Raw genomic sequence first — 21,506 nt, 5'->3', positions numbered from 1 at the left:
AAGAGTGTCAGGAGGCCCCAACTTGGGCCCTTGACCATGGGGCAAGCTGCCTGGCCATCACCTTGCTTATGTCCCTCCACGTCTCTGTGGTGGTCCTGGGTGGGGGGCAAGAAGCCTCCAGAGCTCCTCTGAGCCCACTTCATCTTCTCTCCATTCCCAAGCTTCCTTCCAGTTGGCTGGTGTTTGCAGGACAAAGGCATGTGCCAGAACTCCACCTTCAGAAGCTCCTGGGACAGGAGCCCCATGCGGGAGGGAGCCGAGCCACGTGCTCTCTGGTAAGTGATTTTTTATTCGGGCCCCCATTCCTTGCAAAGCTCTTCCATGATGTACCCTAGGCTCTAGCTCCAAGAAGACCAGCTTGTGCCCTGTGCTCAGGGACCATGGGCCACCCACCCATGCAGGGAAGGCCACGCCCCTGGGGCAGCAGCACAGGGACATTTAATCTGAGGCATCAAGCCTCAGTGCTCTTCCAAGCAGGTCATCTTGGGACAGACTGGCCAATCACCACGGAGTGTGGCCAAGTTCCTGGTTAGCAAGTGTGTTTGTGTGATGAACTTCAAAAAAAGAGAACAATAACAGATCCCCCTCGCCAAAAAAACCAACCAAACAAACAACAACAAAAAACCCACTTGTACCCTCTGTTCTGTTTGTCCAGAATGATGTTAGTTAAAACTATGGACTGGTCAAGGCTACTTGCTCCCACCATGCACACAAGCAGCAACAGCAAACAGGGACGACGCCCAGGCCCTGGGTTGGGAGGGAACGGGAGCTGGGGGTACGACACCTCAGTGCTGGGGCGCTGAAAGTGGCAAGAGGGTCGGTAAGGCAGACAATCCATCTCTTTACCACGGCCTACTTTCAGCTGAGGGAACTCCATGCCTCCAAGAAGCCTTGGTTGACCCACAGATGCTAGAAGATGGGGTTTAGAATGACCCTAAGATCAAAGTGAATAAACAAACCAGAATCACAGGATCACAGGTCCCACATAAACATGTTCTAGGTTTGAATGCAACAACAAACAGGATAGCGTGTGTGTGTGTGTGTGTGTGTGTGTGTGTGTGTATGTATGTGTGTGTAGCCCAACGGCAGAGCTTTTCTTACATCAAGTGCCTAGTGTCAAATCACTGCCAACAAAGTAAAAAGTTAGCATTTGAGTCTCCATTACACTGACCTAGAGCAGGGGCCAAGGCCTTCTGAGCTCAGGGTCCCACCCTGCGGGCCATGGCAGCCAAACGCCCAACACCCTCCCATCCCAGTCCCACCATGGCGGCTCCTTCAAAACTGCCAAACTGGAGAGAACACTCCAAAGTCTAATTCCATTTTGATGGGAAACTGACTTCTCAAGAAATAATCCCACTTGGGGCTATGAAAGGGAAGTAAGACAGACTAAGGTGTGTGGACTTAGATCAGTATTTGTTTTTTCTGGAAAGCAAGCAGAGACCCACCAGGACCTTGAGGGTATCACTGGCTGCAGGCCCCACCCAGGCCTGGAGGATGGGTTACCTGTGGCCACAAAGCCAGGGTGCTGGTGGGCTAAATGAAAAACAAACAAAACAAAACAAAACAAAGGCTATAAATACCATCTGGAAACATTTTTTCTTTTTTTTTTAAAGATCTTATTTATTTATTTGACAGACAGATCACAAGTAGGCAAAGAGAGGGGGAAGCAGGCTCCCTGCGGATTCCAGGACCCTGGGATCCTGACCTGAGCCAAAGGCAGAGGCTTTAACCCACTGAGCCACCCAGGTGCCCCTGGAAACATTTTCATTCAAAGTAAAATTAGGGCGTGTTGTTTGTCTGGGAAGGGAGAGACTTGGCTGAGCTATCCTTTGACTTTAAGAGGGCTCCTAACAGTGGGACCCAGAAACCCCTGTGCTTGTCCAGTCAAGGAAGTTGGAAGAAGCAGCACAAACCTACCAGGTGCACCAGATCGAAGGGGGTTGAATAAAGGTGACCAGGCACCCAGCTATACACACAAGCCCAGCAGCACCCTAATCCTCCCAAAACCCAGTGTCAAAGTGTCACCCTAAGAGTTACCTATTATCAAGAGAAGAATGTCCTCTTATAGAGAAGAAAACCCAGCAGACACTGCCTTAACCACGGACGTGATCCAGTGACCAGGCGACCTGACATCACGTGCTCCCACAGTGGTACGTGGAAGTGCCCAACATTACCTTGTCTCGTTTTTGACCAAAGTCTGTTTAAGCTGCACGTAATCGGGGGAAGCAACCAGACAAATCCAGACTGCGGGATATTCTACAAGACGACTGGCCTGCAGCCCTAAAATGCCAATGCAACAAAAGGCTGCAAGATAGGGGACTCCTTCAGACAGCAGGAAACTGAAGAGGCCGACCAAACGCCATGTGTGATTAACTGGATCCCGCATCCTATAAGGGACATTTTGGGAATCATTAGGGAAACTGAATATGGACTGTATGTTACATAACACGTACTATTTAAAGACAGAGAAGAGACAGGGAAGGGACAAAATACAGTACTTAGAGAAAAAAAAAAGGAGGAAGGGGAAAAAAAAGATAAAGAAAAGGTGACAAACTATTTAACCAATGAATCTACAAGAATGTCTGAGTGTTCACTGTATTTCAGAGTAAGAATTTGGGGGGTGGAGGGAGCAGCATGCTGGTGACACGCAGGCTTCTAATCCCCTGAGGCGCTGCCCACCTGTCATGCCCCAGAACACAGGTCCAGACAGGAGTCGCAGTTGGGCATGGCGGGGGGGTACCTGAACTCAGCAGTGCCCACGCACAAACCTCAGCTCCCCCCTCATTTGCTGTGCGACCTTGGGCAGATCTCTTAACCCATCAGAGCCTGGCATCTGTATTGGAAGACTAGTCACAACAGCAGTGCCCTTTTCAAAGGGTCCTTGGGAAGGTGAAACTGCTTACTGGAGACGAATGCAAACAGAACCAGGCCTGCCCCAAGCATGCAGTCTACAAGCATTAGATACAACTCTGAGAGCTGAGCGCGACCTTCTAGAAGTCTTCATTTCAAAAAGTAGCTTAACTGCTTCCCTAAAGCACACTTTAACAGTGCCCTGATACCTCAAGATCACTGTTACTAAATAATAGTTATGACAGAATGCAGGCCTCGGGGACTGCTGGGGAGGGTGACACCCCTGCACTGACAGCCCCACCTGTGTTACAGCTCTGTTTGGTTTTGATGGGCTTCTCAGTTACATACTTAAGGACGCGAGCATATACAGATGAACACATACTAGTAACTTGGTTTCTTTCCTTCCTCACTTGTAGCCGCTATCAACACAGCTCCCTCTTCCCCTTTCGATTTGCTACGTCTAGGAACCCAACGACAAACTGGATTCAGAGCGAGGTCAGAGCAAACGAGCCCTCACCGTGTCTGGGCTGCTGCGAGCTGGGTTCGGTGAGCGGGCTTCAGAGCACCTCCTCTGAAGGGGCAGAGCCCGACTTCTGTTGTGTTCCAGATCTGACACCCCACACGCAGGACCTGTGCTCCCTCAAGTGTGGTGCTATGGGCTGGTTCACACAGGAGGGGCTCCAGCCCTCTTTTAGCCAGAGAAGGGAGAGTTTCAAATGGCATCACACCAGCCTCATGCCCAGTGCCAACAAGCCAGGAGGCACAGGGGTGGGGGGTGGGGCGCGCACACTTGACCGGGGCGGGGCCACAGGGTAAGCCAAGTAAAGATGGTGGGAGGGCATGAGACGTAAGAGAATAATGGTGGTTTTGTTCGTGTTGTTCTAAAATGTTCTCGATATGACGATCTCACACGTGCAAAAGAAGAACTGGGAGAAGTTTAAAAAAAAAAAAAAGGGCAGCAACACAGCAGGAACCTCAGTACCGGGGAGACCAAGACCTCCATCTATTTCCTTTAAAAACATAATGTGTTATTTCCTTTAAAAACATAATGTGTCTTTTAGTCAACAGAGAAACTCCACAGTGCTTTGACATGCCGTCTACACTGCGATCAGTAACACCGCCAAGGCTTGATCTTACAGAAACGCCAGCTCCCCTGCACCCACACCCATACCAGAGTCCACTGCTACAGGCACGAAACAGCAAAACATGGGAAACGCAATGCAGTATCCTTCCAGCAGGTGAGGGGTTCACAGGTTGTGGACCGTGCAGCCATGTGGAGTACCGCGCAGGCAGGAAAAAGAACGAAGGTGCCTCGTTAAACAAGCACACAACAGAATCCTGTGGTAGAATGTATTTGCTAGAATCCTGCATGTGTACTTTTCAAATGTCTGCATGTGCATGCATAACATAAATCCGTTACAAGGGCCTGGAAAGGGACACAACAACACGTGGGGAGGGTGGTTAGCCAGAGGAGGGGAAGGCTGGCACGTTCTGTCTACACGCTTCTGTGTTGTTTGAAGAATTTCACAACGAGGCCCCCTGGCAGGCTAGGACCATGCGGGAGCTGGGATGGGAACCGCCAGCCTGCCTGTATCCTGAACAAAGTGCTGGCTCTGTGCCAGCCTGGCTTTGCCCGGGGTGAAGGAGATCCCAGCGGCTCACACTCTACCGGGCAGGCTGCTGGTCCAAGGCAGCTGCGCAGGAGGGCACCTGCGAAGGGCCCAGGAGAACAATGTGGCTGGAAACCAGGCTCTAGGGCTGGACTTTGTGTTGGAGGAGGGAGCCTAAATACCCTGCCCCAATAATCTCATTCATGATCAAATCCCTTGTTTGGAGGCTCAAGATAAACTTCAAACTAACCCCACCCAAATTATTACAGGAAATGGCTGAGAGAAGGCAATCTTCCTCTACTTCCACCCCCACCCCAAAGAGGGCCAGGTAACCAGGGATGTGTCTCTCCCGAGGTCGGCAAGAGGGAGGAGCTGTGTTCAGCACAGTGTCCCCCTTTCCAGCCAGGCCCCCAGAGCTGCTAAAATGGACCCAGCCCAGGCAGCTCACAATCGGATGTTTTAGCTCCTCGTGCTGCAGGGAAAACAGGGCACAGAGGCATTCTGAAAACAATTCTTTGTGGGAACAAATAGGTAGGAATGTATTCAAAGCATCTCTGCCAAGAAAGGCTAAGTGACCATTCTGCTGGGGCCTGCCAAGCCCCACCACTCCAGACAACAAGCAGGAATCTCCAGGTGAAGGGCCCGGCTGGCTCAGAGGGAAGATCTGCCCTCAGAGGGCCCCAGGCCTTCCCTTCTGCAAGTCCTGAATGTTCACATCAAAGCCCTTCAGCCTACAAGAAAATATGTTCCTGGTCTTGCTATTCCCCAAGGCAAGACTTAGCAAATTCCCAGATCTGGACTGGGAAGTTCTGACTAGCCAAATAAGCGGCTTTAAAAAAAAAAAAAAAAAAAGTGGGCTGAGTTGCAAAAACGTTAGTGTCTTTGTTTCATCACATGTTTGCTATAATATCAACAATTACCTTAATGTAACAGGGTAATCAGTCCCCAGGAGACTGGCAAGCAACTGACCAGAACAGGCAGCTCTTTTGCATTCAGTGGGACAGGCAGTGTGGGTGGGAGACCACAGCAGAGTCAGGGAAGGCTGGGTCTCCCTAGAGTCAAGGCTCAGCCTTGTACTTCCCGAAGGGTTCTCAAACTCACAGCCTCGTTTCCGCACCTTCCAAGTGGTCAGGGGAGACATCACCAAGCTGCAGGGAGGTCTGGGGACCTGTCCTTGCCCACAGGGCTAGACAGAGCAAGCCGGGAACTGCCTTCTTGGCTAAAGTGGTTTTGATATTCACCCCCTGCCATAAAATCGCTATGGGTGGGTGGGGTGGTGGTGGTGGTGTTTCCTAGTGGAGTAGAAGGCCTGGCATGACCTGAACCACTGCCAGCAGGGACCCCCCAGCAAGCTGCTGGAAGCCCACAAACCAAACCACAGCAACCTCAGAACGAATGTCTGCTGCTCAGGTCTTCCCAGGGTAGCCTGGCCTCTCAGTCACCACTGTGGCCTGTGAGCTACCCCTTTCTCCTCTATGAACACCAGCTAATTATGTTCTGCACACCTGGGCACAGGCTAGAAGTGGGCTCCCTAGAGGTGCCCTCCACCAGAGGCTGAACCAGACACCCTCCAGAGGCAGGCTCTTGGTTCGTAATCAGATTCACCTGGGGCACCACTTAAACTGTGTGTTCAGTGGGAGGTCACTATCTGGGACGTGGAAATCTACATTTCCAAGGCCCCCAAAGGAACCATGTACACTCCTGACTCGGAGGTCTACATCTGCTGTGGAGGTAGGGCACACCTGGAGGGCAAGGCTGGCTCTGTGCTCTTAGACTCAGCACACTGCTGCCAGTGCCGGGTCCATCCTCTCTTCCCTGTTTGGGGTTTCAAATCACCCCAGAGACCGGGTTCCTTCCACCCACTGGGGGAGACCCGGGTTCCCATCGCCTCTGTCTAATCCTCTCGCCAAGGGACCTGCTCAGGGACACCAGAGCCTGAATCAAGGAGCGAACCAACCCACAAGCTATCCTCCAGCTCAGGCCCCATCCAAGCCTGCTCCGCCCACGACAGCGAGCCCCGCCCCTCAGCCAGCCCCTCCGCAATTCTCGAACCCCGCTAGTCGGCTGGAAGGCCACAGTGAAGCAGGCTGCGAAATAGACAATCCTTTAATTACCGGTCCACTACGGACCTCGAGTCGGTCCTCGAGTTGAGGACCTCAAATCGGTCCTCGAGCCAAGGCCCAAGCACTGCCCCCGCCCCCGTAATCTGGGTGCTCCAGGATCCCAACCTAGCTTGGTCCCTCCCCTACGGCCACACCCACCCTTGCAATAACGTTCCTAAATTGAACCAACATCCATCCCTACACTAACCCCACCCCCTATCTCGGTCCACACACACTTAATTCTGACTCAGAATGAGTAGAAATGGCCCCGCCTTCACCCTCGACCCCACCACCAGCCATGTGATTTGGGGCGCTCACAGCAAGGGACCAAAACCGCGGGGGCAGCCTCCGAGGTAATGGTTTGTCCGAAATCCGCCGGTCTTGACACCTAAAGACCTTGGGACAGCTCAGTTCCAAATTTACCAGGAGAAAGGGGTCTTTCAGCCCCAGGGTCTTGAGGACTGCCGTTTTTACGCCAGTCTTTTAACCAGTTTCTGTACTGTTTTATAAATGTGAAGTCTAAATCATTGGTAACATGGCAACTTTATTTATACGGGTTTTTAACCTGGTCCAAATGTGGAAGAATTAAGTGTAACAGAAGAGTTGGCGTGAGCCCAGGAAAAATACACAATTCTTTAAACCAAACTGGGAGAGAAAGGTTGCATCCCACCGTTGTGTTTAAAAAAACGAAAAACAACAACGACGAGGTTCCGGGCCCATGCGAAAGGGAGGGCTGCCCGGGGGTCGGGGGTCAGGCGACGGTCCTCTGAGACTGACCGCCCCCGTGCAGGTGCCGCCCGGCAGGTGAGAGCAGCGCAGAGGAGAGGGCGGCGCGCAGGAACCGGCTGTGGACTGGGCGCTCCTTTCTGGAGAAAGCGCCCCCAGGCCTAAGAGCCCTCTCCGGTCGGGCGCGCCCCCGCTGGCCGGATGGGCGGGGCTCCCACAAAGAGCCTCCGGCGGAGAACCCGGACCGCCCCCCGCCTCGGCCGCTGCTGGCTCTGGTTTCGACAAATTAAACCTTAGAACGCTGGAAAAATTACAGGAAGAGGAGAGCGAAGAATGTGCCGAGTGGCTGGAGGGAGCCCTGTCCCCGCGTGAACTTCGCCCGCCGCTCGCCCGGGCCGGGCCCGGCAGGGCCGGCCGGGCCCCTCCCCTCCCGTCCCCTCCCTCCCTTCCCCTCCTCTCCCCTCCCCTCCCGAGAGCGCGCTAGGCCGGCGGGGGAGGGGCCGGCAGGGGAGGGGCCGGGGCGAGGACACCCCTCCCCCGCGGCCCCGGGGCGCCCCCGCCGCCCAGCTCCCGGAGCAGCACGCGAGGTCCCCACCCAGCTCGCCCGCACCTGCCCGCGCCACCCCCCCGCCCCCCGTGGGGTCTACGCCCGCAGCCCCGATGACGACATCCGCCCCCGCGGCCCCGCCCGAGAGTGCCCGGGGAGGGGGCGTGCCCGGCGGGGGCGCGGTCGCCGGGAGGGCGCCGGCTCCCAGCTCCCGGACCCGCCTCGCTCGGCGCGCGGGGCCGACCACTGGACCGTGTGGCGGGGGAAGGGGCGAGGCCCCGACCGTTCCCGGCCCGACCGCCCCTCCCGCCCCTCCCGCCCCGCCGGCAGCTCCGGGGGCGTGGCCCGGTGGCTGGCGCTGTCCCCGTCCGCGCGCTCGGGGCGCCCGGGCGGCCCTACTGACCTGTGTGAGTTCTCAGGTGCGCCTTGAGGTGCGAGGATTTCCCGTAAACTTTCTCGCAGCCCGCGTAGTGGCACTTGTGCTTTCTCTGCGGGGACTCGAGGTCGGCGCGACTTCGGCCCCGCCGGCCCCTTTGTCTGAGGCCGGGTTCGCCGCTCCCCGCGGGCCCTGGCTCCCGCTCCGGCTCCAGCCCCGCCTCGAGCTCGGCCTCGGGCTCGCTCCACGCGGGGCTGAGGGGCGCGGCCGCAGCACCTTCGCCGCCGGGGGAGGCCGGCTCAGGGGCGGGTGGCGGCGCTGGCGGCAGGCGGCAGGGGGTCCTCGCCTTCCGGGCCGCGGCGCCCTCTCTGCGCTCCGCCGGGGCGGGCGCCGGCGCTTGCTGGTTGAGGTCCGCCAAGATCCGCGCCACCACGAAGAGCGAGGCACTGTCCTTGCCGTCGCGGCGCTCCTCGACGCGGGGCAGCGTGGCGGCGACAGCGGCGGCCGCGCCCTCGGGTCCGGGCTCCGGACCCTCCCGCGGCCCGTGCACGACCGCGCGGCTCGACATGGACACGAGGCACTCGGCGGCGAAGTGGTCCACATAGGCGGCGGCTGCCATGCTGCGGGCTCCGGCCGGCGGGCCGGCGGCACTGCTGGTCGCTGCGAGTCGTCAGCGGCGCATCCGCACCCACGGCCTCCCGAGAGCGGGCGGGGGGCGGGGGCGCGGCGCGCCCTCTCCGCGGGCTGGGCTGGGCGCGCAGCCGCCTCTGCCGTCACCCGCGCGGCTCCGCGTCCGCGAGGCGCCCGCCCGGCCGGGCACCAAAGAGTGAACGCATGGGGGGTGCGGGCCAGTGGGGTCCTCGCGCGGCGTCAGGGGCGGCCTGTCCTAAGGATGCCGAGCAGCGACGTTAGGGACTACCTCGCCAAGTCGCGGCCGCAGCCTCGCCGCGCATTGTGGCAGGCGGGACAGCCGCCGTGCGCGCCGCGGCTCGGTGTGGGCGGCCCGGCCCCGGGGGTGGGCGGGGCCGGGGCCACATCTGGACCCGACGTCAGCCCCCAGCCACATCCTGGCGGCGCAGGTTACAGGCGGCGGCGACGGCCGCGGGGAACTGCGCGCGCGGAGGGGGCGGGGATCCCAGAGCGCGCATCGTCAGGATAGAGCGGTCGCGCGCCCGCGGCTGAGGAGGGGGCGTGGCCTAGGACAGGGGCTGACGCCGTTGGTTCGTCGGTAGGCGGTCGGACCAATCCAGGCGGCCAGAGGGGCCGACCCGGCCTGGGGGCCTGCGCTCGCCAATGGGCGTGCCCTCTTGGCTCGCGGGAGGAGGAGCGGAAATTTGAGCCGAGAGCCGGGCACGCTGACGCAGGACGTCCGAGGGCGGCGGGCCGGGGCGTGGCTGCGCGGGGACCGCTCCCCACCCCACCCGACCCCACCCCACCCGACCCCACCCCCCTAGCAGCGGGGAGCCTGCGGGGCATTTTCTTGCCAGGGCTTCTGTACGGTGACAGCCTCGAACCCTGGAGTGGAAGCGAGCGCTTGGGAGGGCGCCCCTTTGTCCCTCCATCCCCGCCTGTGAGGGGTGCCGGGGATGGGCGCGCCTCCGTGGGGCTCGCCTCCGCTTCTCTCTCTCCTTCCAGAGCGGCGTTTGCACGGCGGGGAGGCGTGTCTGCTCCGGCTGGGCGTGGGGCTGCCTGCCTGGCCCGGGGGCGGAACAACTCCCCGGGCACCCCGCCGCAGCAGGGTTCCTAGGTGGCCGCGCCTCGAGGCGCAGGCCGCTCGCCCCCTCCATGCTCTCTCCCTGGGCTCAGCTCCGGACCTCGGTGAGGCCCGGCTGGGAGCGAGGTCACGGGTGGGGCGAGGCCGCTCCCGCAGGAAGGACCGGCTGCTTCCCCGACCGAGCAGCCGGGGACCCCGAGGGGATCGCGCTGCGGGTGAGCCTATGTCGGCCGGAGTCGGACTGGCCCCAGGCTGGTGGTTAACCTGCCAGCGTGGGTGACGTGCCCACCGCGTACTGTGCTTGCAGGAGTGAACTACGTGCTGGTGCAACCGGCGCCGCTGTTAGGGAACGCGGGGCCCCTTCCTCCTCCCCGCCCCAGGCCTGCTGCCAACAACTTCTCCAGGCTGCCCCTCTCCCACGGCGGTGGAGAAGGCTTCAAACGCCACCAGCTGCGAGGACCCCGCCCACCGCGCCCCACCCACCCACTGTCTGGGCCTCCCGAAGGAAATACTCCGCGGCGCCCAGCCCGCGTACTCCTTGTCCCGGCCCTGCCAACTTGCCCCTGACTCTCACCGGCGCCCCCACCCTCATCCCCTTGGCCCCACCATCCTTCTGCAGGCCTAGGCCATCTCTGGAGAGGCCAGTATATTACTTCCTACTGCTTCCGAATCAAGCGCCGCGAGACCCTTTCCGGACCCTCGCCGGCAGCCCCTGAACCGGAAGGCGGAGGCCTGGGTCAGCCCCTGGGTGGTTTGCCTTCATGGACGGTTTGCGCGTGTCCGCCGGCCGCAAGGGGACCGTGCTGGGTGACTGGGTGACGGCAGCCCCGGTACTCAAACCCTGCAGACCTGAGAGGAGGGTTGGGTGGGGCGAGGTCATCCTGTGCACAAAATTAAGAGCGGCCGTTTCTCACCAAATTAATTTGAGGCCTGGGTAGGAAAAAAACGTCTTTCCAGGTAACGAAGAAGGAACTGAGAGAGATGTTCTCTGTTACATGCTAGGAGGAACCGTAAACTGGCATGGATGATTGAGCTCCCTGGGTGTCCGTAACTGAAACCATAAATAAACTCCCCTCTCACCGATCAAGTTGGTGCCCTGTGGGAAGACTGCTGGCCTGCTTCCCTCCGGTGGCCTCTGTAAGGGCCATCTGGGTCAGGGCCCTCTAAGAGGGTCTCCTGGCAGGAAGGAATCATTCTGTCAGGCAGATTGTGTTGATGACATTTAAGAGATTTGTGTTCTGACCAAATAATGATGCAGAATGTTCTTGTAGTCCCACCACATGCCACAGTCAGTCACTTACCAGCACCCATCCCCTCTCTATTCTCCTCCAGCTGGGGTGGGGGATTCTGCCCCAGTCTTTAAGATTCCACATCTCTTGGCTTTCTCCATGACCCCTGCTGGGATACCACCCCCCCCCCCCACAGCCCGCACACACACACTGGCCACCCTCCTACAGGTATGCACTATTCTAGGCATTGAGCCACACAGCCATGGACAAGACACCCGCCCTGGGTGAGGGGAGGTCAGCCTGGGTCAAGGGTCCTCTGCATTGCCACACACCCCACCTCCATCCACAGCCCAAAGCAGTCCGTAGGCCTCTCCTTGAGTGCTGAGTGCTGTCTCCCTAGGAGTTTCAGGGGTGCCCTGTGGCATTCCGGATGCAAAACTCAGCCCGTTGGCTGGTTTCTCACCCATCTGGTGATCACTGAAGGCCTCAGACCCTGCAGCCTTTACCATGCAGAAGTATGTTCCAGTATCCAGAGATTCAATTCTCTTCCCCAGAGCTGTGAGTCCATGTTTTTCTTGCTAACCAGAATTCTGGCAGAGGAAGCTCGTTGTATATACGAGGGTGGGAGGGGGTCAAGTGTCGGATGGAAGGCACAGAATATAACAAAGCAGGAAGATCAGATGATAACAAGTAGACGGAGATGTGTCTGGGGAGTAAAGAGGTTCAAGACTGGGGTTTCGGGTAAAGGTGGTGGACTGGCTCTTCATTTCTGGAGCCTCCTGAAACAACAGTTAAGTTTGTTTGTTGTGAGAAATTGCCAACGATGGGGAGAGCAAGGGAAGAAGTAACAACATCACAATTTTTGAAGCTACAATACTTAGCGGACCGGAGAAAATGAAATCCTGAAATGAGAGCCAGGAACATACCTTGGAATATCCAGAAAGGTCACGAATGGGTGGCACTAGGTACCTCTGGACGTGAATGTGAATGAGAGGCTAACCTAAGAATAAACTGGAAAGCTTGGCTAAGAAGTACAGAGTTGCCCAGATCCTCTCCCTAACTCTGTGCAGCCTTCCCCATCCTGACAAAAGACTGATGGTTATTATCTAAAGAAGGTATAAGGGAGCATCTTGGGTTGGGAGACCCCAGGCACAGTTGACAGCAGAGGAGCCATAATGGGAAGGGGGGGGGGAATTAAATGAGCAGATAGACACTGGATGATGAGACCAACCCTGCTCCCTTTTTGGCATTTAAGATGGCAGGAGCCAGGAGACAAAGGGTCTTTTCTGTGGCATCAGACCAGGCCAAGGGAAACACCTAAACTTTTTGGCATCTGTGATTGCACAACTATGCCAGATCACCCAAAGGAAAGGCCACTGTTCATGAGCCCCACATACGTGGATAGGGCTTTTCTAATCAGTCTTTGACATGCAGCCAAAGTTGACCTGGCACCTCAGGAAAGCCTTGTGTCATGAAATCTAGAGCCCCAGTGGATTCTTTTAAAAGCAAGTTGGAATATACAGAGACTATACAGAGAGAAGTCCACATCAACATAACTACTAAAAATGTCATTGAAGAAATTAAGATATCGCAACCCATGAAAGCGGGGCACATGTAAAGAAACATTCAGAGAACTAACAAAGCTCTTGGAAATTTAAAATAAGATAGCAGAAAGGAAAAACCTTCAAGAGGGGAAATGTAGGGTAAAGTTGAGGAAATCCCTAGGAAAGTAGAATAAGGGGTGCTGGGTGGCCCAGTCGGTTGAGCATCTGACTCTTGATTTCCTCTCAGGTCATGATCTAAGGGTCCTGGGATTGGCCCCTGCATCAGGCTCTGCACTCAGCATGGAGTCCGCTTGTCCCTCTCCCTCTGCTCCTCCCCCGCTTGTGTTCTTTCTCTCTCTCTCTCTCTCTCTCTCTCTCTCCCTAAAAATAAATAAAATCTTAAAAAAAAAAATTAGAACAAAAAAGAATGCCAAAGATGGGAAATAGAAAAATAAGAGGACCATCCAGAAAGTCCATTGATCAAAAAACAGGGACCCTGAATGAATGATCAGAGAAAACACAAGGGGTGGGTGGAGTCATCAATGAATTAATCCAAGAAAAGTCTCCACTAGTGAAGAATGTGTGTTGAAAGGGCCCACAGGGAGCCCAGCACACTGGGAAGAAAATAGCCCTACCCAAAAGCAGATTGCTGTTGAAGTTCGGAATAATGGGGACAAGGAGTGTCCTGACAATAGAAGCAGGTCACGTGGAGATTGTCAGGAGTCAGAATGTCTGTGAGCTCCTCCACAGCAACAAGTAGAAGTTAGAAGGCAAGGAACAAAGCCTCAGGCAACCCAAAGTAAAATTATTTTCCCATCTTCACCCAAATTACAAACCAAATATTTTTAGATGCACGAGGTCCCAAAAAATTTACCTTGCGTGCATTGTTTCTCATGGTAGGAAGCTACCAGAGATAACGCTTCCAAGATGAAGATTTCCAACAATGAAGAGGGAGGCATGTGATCCAGGAAGCACCCCACATGGGAGGGAGGGGAGAGACCCAGAGGGCAACCAGACGAAGTCGGAGCAGGGCAGAAGCTCTGAGGACACCCCTTCCAAGTGCAAGATAGACTGTATCAGTCAAGAGAGGCTGGGCCATTCCGCAGAACAACCTGCGGATCTCAAAGGTTTATTTCTGGCCAAGCTACGAGCCCCCAGCGAGGCACCCGGGGACAGACAGGTTGATGGAGCAGCCTCTCTAGAACATGCTGGTCATCCTGGCAGAGGGACAGTGAGAGCACTGACCCAGAGGTGTTACTCGAGCCTTCTTTCCCACATGTAAAATCTACTTTCCCCCTCCCCAAGTGGGCCTGCCCCACTTCCATGAGCCTTTTAAATCTGGATCTAGAGACCAGGGACAGGGAGATCCAAGACTGAAGGATGACGGATTTGAGGCGAGGGAGACTGCAATGTCCAGGACCTCTGTAGCAGGCTCAGTGGTCTCTATACGTGGCTGGCTCATACAGTTCTTTTTAGTCTAGAAACCTATGACCTAAAGATAAGTTGTCTGTGTCCCCTACCCCCACCCCACTCATAGTCCCAATGCACAATCCCAGTGCACGGTGGGAGAAAGGGACAGAATAACACAACAAACACCCTGATTCAGAAAGCCGAGGAGCGGGAGGGTCCCCGTAAACCGCATCCATAGCAAACCTAAAATCCTGCCTGGTGGGTATTTTTCCCCACCCAGGAGCAAGGATATTCCTGGAATCATCCCAATCCTGCTGCCTGGGAAGGCCTGGCCAGTGCACTGGTCTTTAGAGTCTTGCTTCAGCCCTGGGGGGTTCTTTCTTCACCATCGTCTTCCTTATCTGCACAGGTGGGGGTGGGCTGTGGAAATACACCCTCCTTGGGAGCTGGGCCATTCCCAGCCCATTTCCATCTGTAGAAGAGTGGAGATTAAGGGTAATAAGGGTAATCGTAAATTCCAGCCACAAATTCTATTAGTCCTTGTGCATAGTTTCTCTCAAAAATTTAGTTAACTTCTTTTCATTCTTAAATAATTATATTTTCAGAATATTTTCAACAGGACATTGATGTAAACATGGAGAAGACAATAAATATAGTTTATGCCTTTCACTTAAAAACAGGACAGATGTGAGAGGCGTTTCGGATATGATTTCTTAAGATACATAGGCTCTAGCGGTGCCTGGATGGCTCAGCCTGTTAAGCTGAGTCTGTCTTCGGCTCAGGTCATGACCCCAGGGTCCTGGGTTGGAGTCCTGCATCAGACTGCCTGCTCAGCAAGGGAGTCTGCTTCTCCCTCTTCCTCTTCCCCTCCCCCCTGCTTGTGTGTGTGCACGCACGCTCTCTCTCACTCTCGCTCAAATAAATAAATAAAATCTTATAAAAAAAGTTCATAGGCTCTAGAGCAAATAGTATGTTTTTCCCATTTCAATCCATATAAGAATGCAACGAAATTCAAATTGCAATGTTCGTGCCTATACGGCTCTGGTGAAAATATTATAACCCAGGAAGAATTGCAAAATATTCTCCAATGACAATAAAAAAGTAACTATAGATGGTGTATTTATGCAGCATAAGCTATATATGCAAAGCGTTTTTTTCTTCATGCCTTTGAACCTGAGAACACAAAGAATACAGAGGGACAGTATCAACTTGCAAAGTCACAGGTCTGGAAATGTCATTTCTTCATGGTTTCACGGATGTGTGTGCATATTTTAATTGATATTTCTTCCTTCTGTGTCCTCCTTATCTGTGGTGTGTTTCTGGGCAGTCCCTTGTGGCAGCTTTCCTCTGCTATTTAGACACCCCTAGTCAACACTTGGATACATTTAGTAGCCTGGCAACTGGGGCAGCACAGCCGAGTGTGTAGCATTATGACCCACATCAAAAGGCTGAACTTCATTGATTTTTTTTTTTTAAAGATAAAGTGTTCCCGTTTTAAATATCACTAACCTATGAAATTAAAATGTACTTAACTTCTTACCTAATCTGTTTGATTCCAGTTAGCTCTGTTGTCAGTAGACACTTTCTGGTGCTTTTTGATACATGCATTTCTCTCTCAACTTCATTGCAGGTTCTTTGAGCCTCTTGATCTTTGGTGGTAGAGTAATACCCCTAAGTCTTTTTTCTCTGATTCTTCCAAGTTATCCCAGGTGACAATTTACCAAATAGTCTACCACTGGGTACATGATGGCCATCCTTCTGGCCCTCACCATCAGTTTTCTCTCTGCCTGCTCACCAGCCCTTAAGCCAATGCTACAAATCTTATCTTCTGCTGCAGTGACACCCCCACACCTGGTTACCACTCTCCATCAGTCAGGAGCAGCTAAGTTATGTTATAGTAACAAATGATTCCAAAAGCTCTGTGGCTTCAAATATCAAAAGTTTAATTCTCAATACATCGAGGGTTGGCTGGGGACTGCTCCGGGGAATGATCACCCTGATGCCAGCATCCAGATCAATGGGGCAGCCATGCTCCGGAACATTGACAGTTTCTTCTGTTCATAACGGTCACAAGCACTGCCCTACCTTACAGAGAGCCAGGTGCAGACCCATGAGGTCCCCAGAAGACAAGGAGCTGAGCTACTCAGCCAAGTAGTAATACCTCCCCCCAAACCTGTGACTTCCACAAAATGTGGCTTCTGAGGATATTGAGAAAATGGACAAAAAGTTTGTGGTTGAATTAATGGTAAGTACGTAGAAAACTAAGTGAACAAAAAAGAAGGCAGTCAAGAGCTCCAAAGAAAACAAAAGGAGTCCATTGTAGCTGACCACTTGGCTCAGTTACAGAGGGTATTTTCATGAGAATAACAAACTTGGAGCATTGATCTAATGAACTGCTCTATGTCACTCTAATGGGACCTTTTGAGGAGTGCACATGGGCAGAAGAGGCAAGAGGGTAGGAGGCTAAGTCCACATCTGCATTTGGGAGATAACCAACAGCACCCCAAACTGAAAGCCCGAGAGGTAGCAATCTAAGATGCCCCCAACATTCCAGTCCCCGGTCTGCACATACCTCCCCCCACAGAGTCCAACACTAAAGCAGGTGTTTCTGCAAAGGCATTTTACAGATGTGATTAAGGCCCAAATCAGTTGACCTTAAGATGGGGAGATTATCTGGTAGGCCTGACCCAATCACCTGAGCCTGTTTATCTGGGTCTACGGGTAAGATAGGGAGGTCAGAGAGATTGGAAGCAGGAGAGGGATTTGAGGTGGGGGAGATTTTGTGATGCTGGCTTTGAAGATGGAAGAGAGGCTATATAGCAAGGAACATGGGTGGCTGAGACTGGCCTCCAGATGACAGCCAACTGGAACTCAGTACCACAGCCCCACAACTACAAAAAAACAGACTTCAATCACAATCGTGTGAGCTTGGAAGAGGACCCTGGGCTCCAGAGGAGAATGTGGCCTGGGTGATGCCTTGAATGTGGCCTCGTCAGAACATGAGCAGAAAAGCCAGCTGGCCCATTCCTGGACTTCTGACCTACAGAGCTGCCAGACCATGAATGGATGTTTAAAGCTGCTAAAACTTGGGGTAATTTGTTACGCAATAGAAAACTCAAGCACGCACTGTTTGAGTCCCAGAAATAATCAGGGAAAAGAGGCAAAAGGGATCGTCTCTGGGGTGGGGAAAGGAAGGAAGGGAAGTTGAGGGACTGCCATTTCATAGCAAACCTTGCACCTTTAAGGTATCTGCTTATATAACTTCGATGTAAGGAATAATCAAATTAGAAGATGTTTCAGACTCTCAGCACCCCATTGCTATAGACCGAATGCTTGTGTTCCTCCCCATCAAATTCGTAGGTTGAAATCTAACCCCTTGTGTGAGGTGGGGCTCTGGGGAGGTGAATAGGTCATAAGGGTGGAGGGGTGCCAGGGTGGCTCAGTTGGTTGAGAGACTGCCTTCAGCCCAGGTGGTGATCCTGGAGTCCCGGGTTTGAGTCCCGTGTCAGGCTCCCTGCTCAGCAGGGAGTCTGCTTCTCCCTCTAACCCTCTCGTGCTCACTCTCTCTCTCAAGTAAATAAATAAAATCTTTTGGAAAGTTCATCCGGGTGGAGCCCCCATGGATGGGATTAGGGCCCTCACGGAAGAGACCCCAGAGAGCCCCTTTTGCCCTTCTGTGTTGTGAGGACCCAGTGTTCTGTGAGGTTCATGTCTATGAACCAGGAAGTGGGTTCTCACAAGACACAGAATCTGTAGCACCTTCATCTAGAACTTCCAGCCTCCGGAACTGTGAGAAATAAATATCTGTTGTTTATAAGCCACCCAGGCTGTGGTGTTCAGTTATAGCCATCCAAAAGGACTGAGGCAGCAACAAAATCTATCCCTAATTTCTATAGCAGGGACTGACCGCATTCCCCACACACCTGTGCAGTTCCACGGGACCAGGTGACCCAGTTCCGGGTGAGGGGATAGGAGTGGAGGGGCTGTGGGCTACTTCCGCCCTGGGGCTTTTAAGAGGGTGGGTTTCTGTCCTGTGTGTTCTCTTTCCCCTTCTGCCAACTGGATGATTATGACAACAAAGCCCTCCGGGGTGACAGGACCACCAAATAGAAGAGGTAGGGACCCAGAAATGTGGCCAACAGCGCTCTCCTGGATGGTCACTATATTTGAGTCACAACAGTTAGGGGCCTATGTGTTATTGGGGCTTAGCTTGCCTTAACTAATGTAAAAGTGGAAGTGAGAGGATTGAATGGAAGAAAAACAAGAAACCAAGGTACATGAAGAAGGGGCTCGGTGCCAGGCAAAGCAAGGGTTGTGTTTTGTTCTACAGTGTTAGTCTCTAGGGCTGGCTTCTTGGTGGTGGGCAGGATGTGGGGTGTCAGCTCTGGGTATCATCCTCCCTACTTCTTCCCAGGGCAGCCACTGCCTGTAAATCCTGCCAATACTCACAAGCCATGGCCCGGAGCTGGGCTGAGGGTGGCTGGGGTTTATCCAGGACCGTCCTCTGATGTCCTGATGTCCACCACCACCACCACCCCCACAGAAGGCAAGCAGTGTCCTCTTCATCCAGCCCAGGGGGCACTCATAGGCTCCCACCTGCTCTTGTGTCCCGACTTAGTCACAGCATCATAAAGAATTACTCGCTCCAGGAAGACTTTGACCATGAGCCTTTAAGGCAGCCCTTAAATCTGACCATTTCAGAATTGGATGATTAGATGAAAAACTTCTGACCCAAACCTCAACACAGTCACTGACGGCTTGACGCGTGAAAAGAAAAACAAGCCATTCTCTGTTGTATGATATGGGGGTGGGGAAGGAAACTCTTTTCGTGTCCCATATCCCAGTGGTCCTGGAGTACAAAATAATTCATCAGGTCCTAAATGATGAAAGCCGGCTTCACATCTGGTGCACGCTTACATGGCAAAAGATTAAAACCAGAAATGCTTCTGAGACCAGCCATTGAAAGACCGAAGAGATATTTACAGTGTCTGCAACAAATGTAGGAGGAAAGCATGTTAAAATGATGGATGGTCCCTTCCAGGCTTTCTGGAGCAGATGGCACCCACTCCTAAACAGGGCAACTGACATGGGATCCCGCCTTCCTTCCTGATAATCTGGGAGGATCTCTGGTTGCCATGATAATTGCCTGTTCTGCGTGTCCCCTCCCAGTCTCACCACTTGGTCATCTGCTATTTGTGATTTGTGATCCTCTCCCTGGGTGGCTGTTCAGGGTCAAATGCTGACTTTCATCCTTTTGACATAACTCAGAGATTCCTGCCAAGCTCCGGTCAGTACGAATGAGCCCCAACCTTTGGGAACACTTGAGAACTCCTCTGACACATGGACACACATGCAAATGATCCAAGGTAAGTACCATTCCTCCCTATTTCACAGGCGAGAAAACTGAGCCTCAGTCAGCTTGAGAGTCTTCCCCCAGGCCACACATACCAAGAGGCAGAGCCCGAAGCCTCAGCCCCGAGTTCTTTTACCTCATATTGGTGTCCCCACCCCCAGCCTAAGGGAAGCTAGCTAATTAATGTGGGGATTTATCAAATCAATTAAATCAGAGCAAGGCTGGTCCATTCTGGGCTCACATGGAAATCCTGTCTAATGAATATCCCCATTAATGGGATTGGGAGGATTTGCAATGGACAATATAGAATGAGGCTATCTTTAATTGTTGGCTGTTTGCACGCAGGACTTAGGTGAAGAAGGGAAGGGTGGTGAGGTTTGGATGGTAGTAGACAAATGAGGCAACATTGTTTTACGCTAGTACTCCAGATGACATTGCTCAGGCATCATAAAATCCCAGAAATGGCGGCCAGAGACCATCTCCTCAGTCATGCCCACCTGATTCATGGTCAGGTGGGCACACGGGGTCTGCTGTCTCCCCAGGGGTTTGGAGGGGGGCAAGGAACATCCATCCGTCCTCCATATCTGCTCCTCAGTTGGTTTTCTGGGCTTTGGGTTTTCCCTGTAGGATACTACACCAAGAGAGTTAGTAGTTACTATATCTGGTTTTAGAGTTAAATTCGATGATTTAAAATATCTTCAAAAATGTAGTCTGAGTTGGTTCTTTCTGTGCAAGCCTCTTTGAACTGGAGCTTCCTGATTTGGTATTTGGTATGAAACTTCTTTCACAGGTAAAACAGATAGCCGTACAACCAGGGCTATTGACATTTCGGGGGGAAACAGAAATGCCCCCCCACCCCCCCATGCTCTCCCCACCCCACCGCAGGGAAAGGAAAGGAGAAGTTGAGAATGAATCAGTTTTAATCTCATTGCAGGTACCTTGAGAGCAGCCAAGAGGCTGCTGTCTCTGACCAGAAATCATTTCCTGGAAGTCCAGAAATAGTTTCCACTGGAAACTGCTGGCTAAGCCCCTTTGAGTGGTCTGCCTTTGCTTGGGTCTGGTGGGTGATTGTGATGTAGGCTCCCCAAAGGCTCCTCTCAGAGTGGAGGAGGATGCCCCTCGGTCTGGGCCAGCCATGGGGTCAGTTACTGGCTGGTCCTCCACTCCACTTCCCTGATGTGCCCAGTCCCTCAGCCGTACAGCCCCTCAGGAAACAGGGGCATAGGGAATGGAGGAGTTCCTCATCCACATTCTGCGGTCACCTTGATAGCCCCCCTTGATGACCTTTATCTGCCTACATGTCACTTTGAGGCAGGAACTCTGGGACTGGGAAGTCTGGACTCGAGCATTGCAGTCCCAATTCCCAGGCTGGCCAAGAGTGAGAGAAGCAGGTGAGCAGCCCATTTACACACCCATTCGGGAGGGGCACACACACTTCTACCCACCACACCTCCACCACATGCTGATGACAAAGAGGTCGAGATGGTGTGGGAGCTGCCCCTGTGCTCGGGGAGGCCTGCAGGGGCAGCCAGGAGGGACCAGGGATGCGCTGAGCCTCCAGGACACCGCCAAGCTAAAGGGGAAACCTCAGGTGAAAGCAGAAATTGTTGCAATACTGCAAGGCAGTTTTAAACATTGTTGCAACATTATTGCAGTTTTTTAAAAAATTACCTCAAAGTTTTGGACACCTTTCCCCTTGGTTCTAGGCAGCTCTTGACTGCTTTAACCAGTAGAGCACAGTAGAAGGGAAGGTGTCTGACTTCTTGAGCCTCCCTTCCCCCAGCTCCCACGTGGCTCTCTTGGAGGGTATTTCCATTTGCTCCTTCTCGGAGCCCTGAGCTTCCGTATAAGAAATCCAGCTGCCCTGACCTGGTGGCTGATCCCCACCAGAGTCCAGGCATGTCAGTGGAGAAGCAGCTTGGCAGTTGACTGCCTCAGGTCCTCCTGAGGACCTCAGCCTTCCAGACCTCCCAGCCGAGATCCCAGACATTGGTGAAACTGAAAGAAACCATCCCTTCCAGGACCTGGCAGAATTCTTAGCCAAC

At 53.8% G+C, this 21,506-nt stretch overlaps 1 protein-coding gene across 1 annotated transcript in view; it reads right to left on the bottom strand.

Annotated features, from left to right (window-relative positions):
- KLF13 (KLF transcription factor 13) overlaps positions 1-9,208 on the bottom strand; it is a 50,068-nt gene extending 40,860 nt beyond the window's left edge. The window contains exon 1 of the mRNA XM_080807415.1: positions 8,239-9,208. Coding sequence (XP_080663541.1) covers positions 8,239-8,830 — 592 coding nt within the window. The 5' untranslated portion in view covers positions 8,831-9,208. The remainder of the gene's footprint in view (positions 1-8,238) is intronic.
- Between the last annotated feature and the right edge of the window lie 12,298 nt (positions 9,209-21,506).

Source organism: Martes martes (genome assembly GCF_963455335.1).
Source record: "Martes martes genome assembly, chromosome: 7".
In the NCBI taxonomy this organism is placed as follows: domain Eukaryota; kingdom Metazoa; phylum Chordata; class Mammalia; order Carnivora; family Mustelidae; genus Martes; species Martes martes.
The sequence above is the reverse complement of the archived record's forward strand: the minus strand, read 5'-3'. Positions and strand labels throughout refer to the sequence as shown.